The sequence below is a fragment of the Aquarana catesbeiana genome, linkage group LG01 (assembly GCF_042186555.1).
Source record: "Aquarana catesbeiana isolate 2022-GZ linkage group LG01, ASM4218655v1, whole genome shotgun sequence".
NCBI classification, from domain to species: Eukaryota; Metazoa; Chordata; class Amphibia; order Anura; family Ranidae; genus Aquarana; species Aquarana catesbeiana.
The window spans coordinates 826928169-826942187 of NC_133324.1; the positions used below are offsets into that span (position 1 = coordinate 826928169).

Below are 14019 nucleotides of genomic sequence, written 5' to 3' on the forward strand. Positions count from 1 at the left end.
CTCCGGGATTGCCCCAAGATACAGGCCTTCTGGCAGGAGGTGTTTTATCTGATTAATGCTAAACTGGACTTGTCACTCCCCATGTCACCAGAGCTGGCCCTTCTGGGGATCCCTGACGATGATCAAAGGTCTCATCACATTAAACTGCTGATTTTGTATTTACTGTATTATGCCAAAAAGATGATCATCTGCAAATGGTCCTCTCCTGCTATACCTGCTGTGTCCTCCTGGCTATCTATGATTGATGCTGCATTGCCACTGTATAAGTTAACCTATATTAGTCGTGAGTGCCCCTGGAAGTTTGAAAAGGTGTGGCAGTCGTGGACATTGCCGTAGGTGGGGGAGTCCTGCCTGCTCCTTGTTGCTCTGCCTCCCAGGCCAGGTTCTGGTTTTGTTCTCCTTCTCCATATACACCAATCACCCCTTAATGATGCTTAGCATGGAGGTTGTGAACTTACTTTACTCGCCCCTATTAATGTACCGGTTATGTCTCTCACCGCCTTTTCTGGTACCCCAAGTTGATTATTGGTGAATGTATATATGTGCTTACTGTAATGTCATGTCATATTAGGCTGCTTCAGCATTATTTTCTTTGTTATGTGATTTATCCTTTAATAAAGAACACCTGATTGTTAAAAAAAAAAAACACATGGCACTTCATGGGGGTACCCTTATGTATGTCCTGTGTGAACGAGGCCTTAGGGTTATGTGTTATTTGATAGAAGCACCTCTGCCCCCTGCCCAAATCTAAGTGCCAGAGCCCCATGCACCAGGGCTAAATGCCCAGTGTGCATGGGGCCCAAAAAGGGACAATTTCATGCCATGAAATCAAAAATAAGACTATCACACAAATACACAAAGACAGTGAACCAATTAGAACCTTTAAGCATTAGGAGCACCTGAATTGGGCCAATTTTGGATGATTAGGGAGCAGTAGTAAAAGTCATTTCAAAAAGCACTATATTATGGTGTGGTTTTTAACAGCCCCTGGGCAGAAGCGGGTTACCAGAAGGCCAACATTTTGGCTTGAATACAACTACTCATCATGGCAGTCATTATCTGATACTCCCAGCATTACGTGTTATTTATTTTTTCTGGGAGGAGGTAGGTATTTAGCATGTCTGGCCCTGAAAATATTTCACTGTGTACAAGGAAGACATTGTTTCAACTCCATAAATTGTATATGCAGCTGAAAAACCTATACTGTGTATTCACTAGACTATCATAAAAAATGTATACCTGCAGAAGGATTATCATTGTCCAAAACATGTAAAAGGCAGCCAATGCTGGAGGGGTGTGATCGCCGCTCGGTTCGGGAACGCTGAAAATTGGAGGTTCATGAAAACGCATCAGCCAGATTCCATGCCCTTTAATTTGGAAGTAAAGAGTGTCAAATCAGAATGTTTGAGAAAAATTATAACATGCACCTGAACTATAAATTCTACCTGCCCAATATAAATAACATTATGCCCTCAACAGTATGTCCTTTCACCGACTATGGTTGTTGAGTGAACTGGTGAGGAAGAAAAGAACAGTAAAATATATTTCAATACAGTATTTAATGCTGAACTCCAGGCAAACAGCCATAAACACACCTTAAATATGGCGGTGTAACCTTCGCCAACCCCAGCCTGCTGACTGGAAAGTGAAAGAGTAGCACCACAATAATTAGGCCATGTCTCTGTTTACTCTGCTCTCCCCCCTCCTATCAGCATGTTTCTGCTTGATTAATTAGTGTTTAAAAAAAAAAAAAGTGTTTAAATTAGGAACAGATATCAATCAGCTAAGACCCCAAACTATTTGCAAATGTATGTGCTAATTTGCATTTCGACAGTATAGCCCATTTTAAACAAAATGTACCAGGGGTGCAATGCAAACTGCAGTCTACTTACGTTTGGTATTTTTTTAGTTTATTACTAAACTACAAAAACACACTAACATCGGCCAGTTCTGTTTGGCCACTCTTGTGATCCAGGTACCTCTGCCATAAAGTACAGCTAAGCTGATGACATCCATTTTCTTTTCTCTGCAGTTAAGCAATACAGACACCCTTACAGGTTGTGATTCGACAATAAAGGATCAGTGAAATAGTGAAAATACATGAGCTATGGTTATATGTGCTACACTATCTGTGGAATATTAATATTAAATATCCCAATAAATCCCTAATAAAGGAGCAGCACATATATGAAAACAGAGGAGGTAATCTTCCCTGCTCTCCCTTCCTCTACATATCTTCAAATAGAAAACTGACAGCAATGTCCAATGTTGCGAAACCAGATTGCCTGCCTGCCCCCCTGCTTGTTAGTGACTTGTAAATGAATACATAACGGAGTTAAATGCTGATTTTACCATATCTGCCTGGAGTTCAACTTTAAATATGAAAAATAATAATTAACATTCGTTCAATGATACAGACTAGCCTAGCTGGGCTCTTTTTCACATTCTGTCTGTTCCACTAAGCAAACTAATTGGATAATAATGGTAACACTTTGCTCTGACCATGTGTGATAAATAGGAAAGGGAAGGAGGTCACTATTATTTTTCTGCGATTAAAAACATGTTAAGCCTTGTAGAGTATAGAAAGACATTCCTTATTTTATCGACTCATCTCTGTGGCAGCTGAGATAATCACAATCAGGTTTTATAGGAAAGGAAATAAGAACAGACACACCTTGCATTTCTACCTGATTATACTATGGAATGTGCTTATTACAAAAATATTTAACTGTATTCCTCATAAACCACAAAGAATATGAATCCATTTTTGTGGCCCTTGCAAATGCAAATGTTACCTTGTAAAAATAGCAGTGATATTGTGACTGCTACAAATAGCCTATGCAGAAAGCAGAGCTGTGGGGCAGGTTGCCTGCAGAAAAGCTACAAGAGGGGCGGAGCAAGATCAGTCACCCTGCACAAGGTGAGAGAGCAGCAGTGATCAGTCTGTATTACAGGAAGCTCCTGCACAGAGGTTAAGGCTGGCCATACATTATACAATTTTCTTGTTCAACTTTCCTTTAGATTTACAAAAACCATATAATATAAGGTCAAATCTAAACCCTTTCAATTTGTATGCAGTCAGGCAGACTCTTGCACTACATAGTTGAAGGTAAATCTAAAGGAAATTGAATAAGAAAATTGTATAATGTATGGCCAGCCTAAGTCTCACACTGGATCACTGCACAGATTGGGAAGAAATACACTCACACCAAGATTTATTTAAGAATACACTTGCCTCTTGTATTTAGACAATGTTTGCTTATCCTGAAGTTCAGCTATAAGTTGATGTTAAAATCATTTCTGAAGATTTCATAATTCTGTTCTCTCAGTTTAAACTCACCGATTGCTCCAACCAGGCACATCATCAATAAAAGGAGAACACACCACAGTATATCCAAGTTAAGCCGTCTCTCCAGTCTACTGCGCTTGTATCTTGGTCCGCTGTTATTTAGCATTGTTTTAGTCTCATGTCCTTATACAAAAAACAAAAACAAAAACTAGCTTACTTTCATGCACCTTACTCAAGTCAAAATTCATCCAAGGTTTGCAAATGTCACAGAGGACCCAAAAATACCAATTCTCATACACTCTCCCTTTACTGTATATACCCCAGTTCAAAATGAATCAACAGTGTCGCTTAGCTCTGATTCTCGGGAGTAGGGATGAAATTGGGTTCAGTTTAAATCCAGATGTTAGCCGTTATTGATGGGCCAAGGAGCTGTGGGCAGGTGATCACCCGCCCTGCAGCTGCATGCATACAAGGGGGTAGGGATGCTCATGACATTATTGACATATTATGGCCAATGACATTGATCTAATATGGCCATGTGCCCAAATTAAGTGAATGCTGTGACAAGCATCCCTCTGTGTACGTCAGCTGTGGGGCGGGGGAATTTTATTGAACCAGAAACTTTTAGATTCAGACAAAACTCAACCCCAAGCTCATCACTACTCCTGATCAACCATTGGAACCATTCCTGGCCAACCAATATCACACAGTACAGAAGAAAAAAAAACAAAAAACACCCCACACACAAAAATATTTTTCTGTATATTCCCTCCAAAGCTTTCAATATGGTCAACACGTGTAATCTGCTGAGCAGAAGTCATTGTGGTTAATTTATTAAGACCGGAGGGTAAAAATCTGGTTCAGCTCTGCATAGAAACCAATCAGCTTCCAGGATTTTTTTGTCGAAGCTTAATTGAACAAGGTTAAGTTAGAAGGGGATTGGCTACCACGCAGAACTGCATCAGATTTATTTTATTATTTATTTCAGGTACTTATAAAGCGCCGTCAATTTACGCAGCGCTTTACATATACATTGTACATTCACATCAGTCCCTACCCTCAAGGAGCTTACAATCTAAGATTTTGCACTTTCCACTTTTAGTAAATCAACCCTTCTGAGTACTAAATGTAAAATTCAGCAGGTAATCATGTAGACAGTATACTATACATAAGTACAGAGTGGGTATGCTGGAAGGAAGGATACAAGACATGATGTTAATCTGTATAGGCCATTCATTATGAACGCTGGCTTTCATTTTCCCAGTAATATACCCTACATGGAATGCCAGCTGATCCCCATGGACCCTAAAAGAAATATGCCCACATGCCACACATAAAATTGTGGGAACAAGAAAATGTGTAAGAGTACTAACCTGCATATACCACAATACCAATGACAGCTTCTGTATTCCTCACAACGCATCCTCTCAGTAACACATTTTCTTTATTCAGTCCAATTTTTTCCTTGTCTGGATATGACCTTTCACTATCAGGGAAAAAAAAACACAAACATAATTTAAAGTACATTTATTAATTTTGAAGGGTATGCAAACCTAAACAATGAACCTTTCATTCCCTGGTCTTGGTCAGTTTATTATACCATCAATCATTTTTTTTTGTTATATTTGCCCGATAAGTAAAAAAAAAAAAAATTCCTGCCTGAAGTCTTGCGAGACAAAAAAAAATAAAAAATAGCCAACAAATCCACCACATGAAGGCCTAATAATGTTGCAATATAATACATTTTTGTCTTTAAGGTTAGATATGCTTTAAAGGATAAGTTCAGCTTTTCGTACCAGGTTATGTTACGCCCATATTCAGGGTGTAACATGCTAGGAGCCTAGCTAACAAAATGGAAGAACTGGAGCTGCTATTACACAAGGAGGACTTTGTGGGAATAACAAAACTTGGTTTGACAGCTCACACGATTGGCTGGCAAATATACAGGGATAATCCATGTATCAGAAAGACAGGGAAGGTAGAAGAGGGGGGAGGGGTGTGTCTATATGTAAAAAATGATGCAAGGGTGGTAGAAAGGAGCGACATTTTGTGAATGGGACATCTTGCGAGATTATAGTTACATAGTCGGCAAGGTTGAATAAAGACACCAGTACATCCAGTTCAACCTGTGTGGGTATGTGTCCATGTGTCAATACCATTTGCCTTATCCCTGTATATTGCGTTTGCTAAGATGTCCATCTAAAAGTTTTTTTTTAAACTATTGACACTTCCTGCTGACACCACCGTTTGTGGCAGGGAGTTCCATGTTCTTACCGCTCTGCCCAATGCAGTTTAAGGTTGAACCACCTCATTGAGTGGCCGCATACCTTTGTAAGCTCCCTGAAACTGAATTGTTTATTCCCTATGCTAGAGTCACTGTTGAGGTATTTGTATATCACTATCATATCTCCTCTCAAACACCTCTTCTCCAGGGAGAATACGTTTAATGCTTGTAGTCCTTCATACTGAGGTCCTCCAGGCCCCCTTATTAGCTTTGTTGTCTTTCTCTGGAATCTCTCAAGTTCCAGCACATCCTTCCTGAGGATTGCGGACCAGAACTGGATGGCATGCTCCAGATGTGGCCAAACTAGAGAGTTTTGTGAAGTGGTAGAATAATAGTTTTATCTCTGAAGCTAATTCCCTTTTTATGCAAGCAAATATTCTGCTAGCTTTGCATTGCATATCATTGCCGAGCCTGTGATTCATTAGGACTCCATCGTGGATTCCCCCCCACAGAGGTTCTACCCCTATCAAGTAACTTCCGTATATATGTTTTTAGCCCCAACGTGCATGACATTTTCAGCATTAAACCTTGTTTGCCATGTAGTTGCGTACCATTTGAGATCTTCTTGCAAAATTTCTAAATCTTGCTGTGAAGTTATTGCCAAGCTTTGTATCATCAGCAAACACTGAGATTGAGCTACAGTATTTATGCCAATCTCTATACGATTTACGAATATATTAAACAGAATTGGTCCCAGGACAGAGCCTTGGGGTACCCCGCTTACCACTCCAGACCAATCTGAGTACACGCTATTCATCACCACTTTTTGTACGCACCCCTGTAACCAGTTTTCTATCCAGACACATTTCCTATGGTCTATGCCAACAGGCCATAATTTATAAATTACGCATTTATGAGGAACTGTATAGCTCAGAATAAGCCACAATGAAAATTAAAATATTAAAGATGGAAAAACAACAGTTAAAAAAATATTAAAAGGCAACAAACAACCTTTTGGAAAGAGACCATGTATGGATAATTGTGCTTTTAGATCAATGCACTTCTTGAACACTTTAAGCCAAGTGTATTTATGGCTATAAAAACACACTCTGATACAGATGTCATAGAAATGTCTTGCTATAAACAAACACTTTTACCATTAATAGTCCATCTCCACTAGGCCTTTCATTAAAGCGGAGCTCCACCCAAAAAGGGAAGCTCCACTTGTCGCCCCCCCCCCTCCGCTGCCACATTTGGCACCCTTTGTGAGGAAGGTTGGGGGGGGGCAGGTACCTGATTTTGACAGCCGGAAGTTCGACCCCTCTCTTTTATCCACCGCAGCCAACCCATTTACAGAGAGCAAGCAGCGTGCTTCGCTAACGATTTCCCTCAGTGGAGATGGTGGTGGCAGCACGGGATTGCCAATTGAAAAATCGGCGGGTGAAGACACTGCTGGATTCCTGGACAGGCAAGTGTCCTAATATTAAAATTATTTTTTCTGCAGAACCTTGGAGCTCCTCTAAACTTTTATTTTTGTTAGGTTTACTGCTGTCATGTATAAGGGAATAGGAATATACTGGGGGTCTGGTGTGAGAATATCCCCACACTAGAACTCAGGGAATATTAGGGACACACCTAAGCATTAGAAATTTTTATTTTCTAGCGGGTAAACGTACATAAATTTTAGATACAATAGCGATTTGGCGAGAGTGTGACCCCTCCTATGCTTACTTTTATAGGGGCTTCCATTAACAGCAGAGGAACTCATTCATCTGCTTTCTTATCACATTGCAATTGTTCCTCTCCTCTCTACCCGCTATTATGACCTCTGAGGTGGAGAATAAGAGAGGGAGAAGGAGATCATTTGCACAAACGGCCAGTCTGGTGCTTACATCACACCTTTTTAAACTGCCCATTTGTATTGCATTCACAGCCCACTTCTCACTGTAGTGCAATGAGAAGTGGAGAATAGCATCTCCGCTCCTTATCCATCACAGCTACATAAACTGCTGAACAGTGGAGATAAGGCCCAATAGTCATAGACCCTTATCTCGGTTTCATAAATGGACACCTAAATGCACTATAAATTATTTATGCAGCATACAAATTAAAGTGGTTCTAAAGGCTGAAGGTAATTCTATGCATGAAGGTATAAAAACATCTTTGTGCAGTTCTCCCCCCTCTGCATCATCTTATACTTACCTGAGCCCGATTTTTAGAGATGTGCATGAGAGCGGCTGCTCTCCTGGCTCTCTCCCTCCTCGTTGGCTCAGACACCGCAGTGGGGGCCACTGGCTGCTGTCAATCACAGCCAATCTGGAGGGAGCAGGGGGCAGGTTCTGAGCCCAGTTGTGTGTATCTATAGATGCACAAAGCAGGGCTCAGGAGCAAGAATGCACAGGTGCCCCCATAGCAGGCGCACCAGCGGGAGACCAGAGAAGAGGAGGCTCGGGGCTGTTTTGTGGAAAACCACTGCACAAAGCAAACAAGTATGACATGCTTGTCATTTTTTTCACCTTTAGTATCACTTTTTTTTTTTTTTTTTTTTTTTACACAGTAAATAATCTATACAGTACAAGTACTTACAGGAATCCCTTGAACCTGCCAATGTCACTATTGGGCATTTCACACTGTATTTTGCTTGAAAACTTTTCAGGCTCAAACTCAAAATCCTTAAAACAAAAAAATAAAGAATATCAGGTTATTTTTTTTCACATGAAAAATCACATTTTTTTTTTTTCCTTATTGTACATTTAGTTTATGTAAAAGTAAATGGCACGCGATTCTGATCATTTAAACCTACAACCAAAACGTGGGTGGACGGTAAAGACAAATTCCAGTCCAACTTGAAATGTAGCTCTGAAATGCATAAAGGAAATGTTGTACTGCCCAGGGGGATGTGACTTTTCATCCAGGTATAGCTGTATTACACCAAAGAAGCCTGTGCTTTGTTGGCAAACTGAGAACCCAATTCACATGCATGAGAGCCATTCTTAAAAATACCCACCCTGTAAGCCCTTTGTAGTCTCTGAATACAGAAAACCTGATAGAGTGTTCCTTTAGAAAACTCAGGGAATTACATAATCACAGTCACTATCAGATTCAAATATGCCTTGGAAGATTTTATCTGCCTGGTGACATATCAAGCCAAGAAAAAAAAGAAAGTTACACCATACGGGCCGCGGGAGCTCTCTGGAGTGATTATCACACAGAAATCAGAATAAAGCCCAATTACACGTAATAAATATAAATATATCAGTGTACTGCTGATCCTTTGCTTCCTCATTTCAGGGTGCAGCAGGTCTTCATTTTGTAGCCGGTTGCCCCTGAAATTCAGTTTTATTGAAATGGGAGTGATCTTTGATTTTAACCAGTTTCCTTGAATTGCTCCAAAAGAATCAAGAACCAAACTGGTCTGCACTTGCTGCGTCCTTGATGCAGATTAGAGATTAGTTACACCGCTCTATAAAACCCCTTTCACACTGAAGGTGCTTTTCATGCGTTTTAGCGCAAAAAAATTTTAGTGCCTGAAAAGCGCCTCTCAAGCCACTGGAGCGGTGCGCTTGCAGGACTGAAAAAAAGAGGCCTGCAAGTAGCGTCATTGGGGCGGTGCGGGAGCGGTGTATACACCGCTCCCGCACCGCCCTTGCCATTGAAATTAATGGGCAGCACTGCCAAAATGCCTGCAAAGCGCTTTGGCAGTGGCGCTTTGTGGGCGGTTTTAACCCTTTCCTTGGCCGCTAGCGGGTTAAAAGAGCCCCGCTAGCGGCCAAAAAGCGCTGCTAAAACTAGCGGGGCTTTACCGCTAATGCGGCTGCGCTAGCAGTGAGAAAGGGGTCTTAGAGCTGACTCTGAAGTCACTACAGCAAGCTCTTCTGGAACGCCCAGTAGATGGTACACCTAGACCGGCAGGGAAACTTATAGTCTTCATTTTCACGGCAGCCAGAATAGCAATAAGCCAGGTCTTGGAGGACACCAACGATTCCTTTCAACTTGATAAAAAAACAAGCTGTAATGGATCATGGTAAATGATCGGCAATTCTATTAGACAAACGAGCCATATTCGATAAAATTTGGGAACCTTGGATCAAATACTTGTCTGACCCCTTGTGAGTTGGTAGAGACCAGTGACGATTATATCACGAAGTGTACTTTTTTTCCATCAAAACTTTTTTTTTTTTTTTTTTTTTTTATTATCCCTTTCCTTTCTTTTTCTCTTTTCTAACAATACCCCTTGCCTCATACTCTTTCTACAGGGGCAGGGAGAGGGATGTTATAAAGCTTTTAGCAATGTGAGCAGCATAGTAGGGACTGACATAATGCCCCGCTCAATTACAGGATTATGGGTCCGGATTTCTAGACCACATAGCTATTTAAAAGAAGGGAAAAGAGAATACCAACCTCACGGTTAGGCTATCATGGTCCTCCCCTTTACACCCCCCATGCAGCTTGGGGTGGAGTGATGGGGAAACCACAGGAACTTAATCATTATTCCTCTCGGTTACAGGAATGTTATTTTGTTGTGCATTTGTTTTTTCCCTTTTTATTTCAATATTCTTTCTGATTCGGAGTAATAAGCTGTAACAGATGTGCAGGCCAGAAGATGTTAAACTACTCTTTCCGTACTGCTCACAGTACAATTATACAAATATATGGAACACTGTTAGAATTCAATTGTTTGTCTTGAAAATTCTCAATAAAAACCATCGAAACAGAGCCCACTCTACTATTTTCCTACTTTTTACATTTGTTATCACCCAATCACTGTTGGACAGTTAAATAGCTGCCATTTAATGTGTACCAACAATAATCCGTAATGGGTCAGCTGCGGCGATACCGCTTGGACACCGCCCACTTCAAAACATCACTTAGAGTGCAACTCCTAATGAATACAAAATGAGAATGGAGTACAAGAAAAACAGCATCAAAGATGACATTCACACTGGTGCAGAGGCCCAAACAACTTTTTCACGGAGCGAAGCAGGCAACCTTTTTGACAGGCCTGCATGGACGAGAGCACGGCACCAAATGCAGACCATGCAGGATGTTTATTAAAATTAGAGCAGCTGTGCATGGTAACCAATCACCTATCTTCAGCTAATCCAGTTGCGAAATGCAACTTTTTTCTGCATTAAAAACTATGCGAGAGAATTATTCCAGGTATGGCTATATTATACATAGTTACATTGTTCCAGCTTGGGCCAATGTAACTATGTACATACCAGAAACAAAGACAAAAAAACTGCACTTGGTACTTCTAAACCAATAAAACACAAATGAAAATCTTCCACAGCTGTATTCAAGCAGCATTGAATACTAGTGTATGAGATAAGTAAAACGCAAAATGCAATAAATGTTGCACGGTGTCATAAAAGTAAATTATGCATACAAGTGTCACCACTCAGCAGGTTTCATGGAATCACATGCATGATGGTGGTGGAGTGCTGGTAGTGAATCCCTGCTGATGTGCCCTGTGGTTCTCAAACACCTTTGGAGTATCCCACTGCTGTGATCCTCATTGATGGTCTCTGATCCCAACTCAAACATGCTGTTTTAGACCACCTATAACTTGGGGTCTAGTCAATTGGTAATAGGCTGTATGTAGTGGTGGTGAAATTCGCTGAAGGCATTGCTACTCATCACAAGTGGCAGAAACACAGTTTGCATCTGTGCAGTTCTGTTGGAAGTCTCCTGAATTCAGCAGTCCTTTCTGTTTTGGACTTTATTTGATTTAGGTCAGTAGTGGAACTCACTGACTGTTCATGTATATTTGATGTTATGTTTATTGCCCTATTGAAATAGTGGTGTTACTTACTGGGTTATACTAACTGTTTTAAACCTGATACTGGTACAGTTAGAGTGGTGACACATACAGTATATGCACAATTCACTTTTAAGACACAGAGCAACATTTATTTGCCTTTTGTGTATATACCATACCTGGCCTATGCCCCTGGAAGCTGGAAATCACTTAAAGCGGTAGTAAACTCCGCTATATAATTTTCATTTTAGGGTCCCCCAGGTGGGTTATGCCATAATGTGCTGGTATGCACAGCATATTAGTACATTATGACAGACTTACCAGTCAAAAGGTGCCCTCCAGCACTGCGGTGGGATCGATCCAGCTGGCCCAATCTCCAAACCTGTCTACTTTCTGGGTTTTGTGCCTGTGTCTGTCTGATTGGTCAGGCCACGATGACGTCACTCCCGTGGCACAGATCGGAGCCGTAAATGTTCACTAAGCTGCGCATACGTGGTTTAGTGTACATGACAGCTGACAGGCAGGAGAATGCATTTATGGCAGGAGACCAATAGGGCCTCTTCTGTCATAAATACCCTGCCTGTCAGCACATTTTTAAAAAATTGCTTTCACTTCCACTTTAGGGCAGTTCACATGAACTGTCTGATCAGGTCAGTCTGTCAGTTTTTCTGGTGGACCTGATCGGACCATGCAGTCTCCTCTCGAGCGGTGGATGTCAGCGCACACATATCCACTGACACCTGCCGCTATCCATTCTGGTCCGTCAAAACAAGACGGATGGCGGTTCTATTTTCCATCCGTCTGGTGAATCAGATGGAGACGGATAGGCGGCCCGTTTCCATTCGATTTCCCCATAGCGGAGAGTAGGACTGTGTCCGTGTCTGCTCTGCTCGTCGTACCGGACAGGATCTGTCATCCGCCTGCTCAGCAGGTATTAACGGATTGATCCCTTGCTTTTCCAAGTGAAATCCGCTGCATGGAGGAACCCATGTGAAAGGGGCCTTAAGTAGACAACGTTATTTGAGTGATCTTTACTTGTTTCACATCCCGCACCAAGCGGCTGGCCTGAAATATTCTGAACACTGGTTGTCAGCCGTTTGGCAAAGACTGCATTCAGAAAATGCCATGCATTTTCTGAATAAATGCAACATGTTCTCTGACTGGACGAGGCTGAGAAGCAGGGTGGTGACATCACTCGCTCCACCTCATCCAATCAGAGAATGCTTTGCATTCATTCAGAACATGCAAGCCATTCTCTGAATGGTGCCCAGGCTGAGCAGCCGACCTCCTGTGTTCAGAATGCATCAGGCCGGCCGCTCAGCACGCGACCCAGAAGCAAGTAGAGATCAAATTAGCCGTGTCTACTTCAGTGATTTCCAGCGACATCAGTCAAGTATGAGATATACACAGTTACACTGGTCCAAGCCAGCTCAATGTAACAATGTATAATACAGCTATACCTGGAATTCCCCTTTAAACGAACAGTCAATGGCTATATAAAGTATTTACCTAACAATAAGCACCTCTGAATATCTAAAAAATGCTGGACCAGATATGCAGAGCTTAGTAAGGTAAAACGATCATCATCATAAAAACATAACAAATGAATGAGATAGACAAAACAATGTGTAGAAATTACCGTGACGCATCCTTTCACCACCTGCCTCTGTTTCAAGTTTGTTTCTCCGTCAAGGCTTGATGTCTCTATATGACAAATCCCATCGGGATCTGAGGAGTGTAGCAGCACCATGTCAGCAGGGATAACCTCGTCACAATGGAGCTTGACAAAATTCCCCACCTTAACATCTTTCCAGTAGAACTCTACATATTTCTTCTCCTTCCTGAGAGAAAGAAAAATCCACAAATTTAATGAAATTTTAGGCCTGAGGGAACAAAGTAAAATAAATTTAAACCCAAACAGAATGGCATTTAGTTTTCTAAATCACAAAAAAAAAAAACCCCCAAAACAAACCTCCATGCACGCGAGAAGGTGACAAAACAGAAGCACAACTGGGAAGGACAGATCATTTGTACCCTAAACAGGAAGTGCCTGAACTAGGACCCTCAAGGCAGGATCACCTTGTATTTGTAATGCTACCAATTTAAAAATACAACATTTCTGAAATTAAATTATACTTTAAAAACGTATATGAGATTTATCTCTGGACTATGAGCACCACGTGGTACCAGAACTACCCTACAGCATGACAACTAAAGCATCCTGAAATTTGAAAGCAAGCACTGACATACTTACATTATTTTTCCAGACTAAATATGTGCATTTATTCATTTTTAATAGGTGAACACCTAAAGCTGCTGTATTTTCATGCAGACCGCTCTATGAAGCGCTCACATGTGATGCTGAACCGCCTAAATAAAAGAACTGAAATCCAATGAAAAAAGGGTGAGCCTTGGACAGTCAGGCTGGGAGGAAAGGGCTAGATGAGCCAGCTAGAAAATGAGATGGGCTCTAACTTGCTGCAGATTCTAATGCAAACTGTGAGAAGCTCACAGTGTGCAGTGAAATCACAGTAAGCAATTTCAGTACAGGAGAGGAGTCTGTGCAACCGGGCAATTCTGAAGATAAAGCTGGAGTTCAGCTGCAAGGCTGAACAAGGGTTTAGCCACTCACAATAGGTATACTACAGTTCCCTTTGGCATGAAAGGGGCTTAGAATATGAAAAATTTCATTTGGCTACTAGAAAAGGGTCTTAGGAAAAAAAAAAAAAAAAAAAAAAAAAAGCC

At 41.3% G+C, this 14019-nt stretch overlaps 1 protein-coding gene across 1 annotated transcript in view; it reads right to left on the bottom strand.

Moving 5' to 3' along the window:
- The window catches only part of ATP10D (ATPase phospholipid transporting 10D (putative)), a 139569-nt gene that overhangs the window by 56216 nt on the left and 69334 nt on the right, over positions 1–14019 (bottom strand). The window contains exons 4-8 of the mRNA XM_073608486.1: positions 12914–13115; positions 8100–8185; positions 4663–4775; positions 3341–3472; positions 1240–1367 (exon numbers count right to left, since the gene is read on the bottom strand). Coding sequence (XP_073464587.1) covers positions 1240–1367; positions 3341–3472; positions 4663–4775; positions 8100–8185; positions 12914–13115 — 661 coding nt within the window. The remainder of the gene's footprint in view (positions 1–1239; positions 1368–3340; positions 3473–4662; positions 4776–8099; positions 8186–12913; positions 13116–14019) is intronic.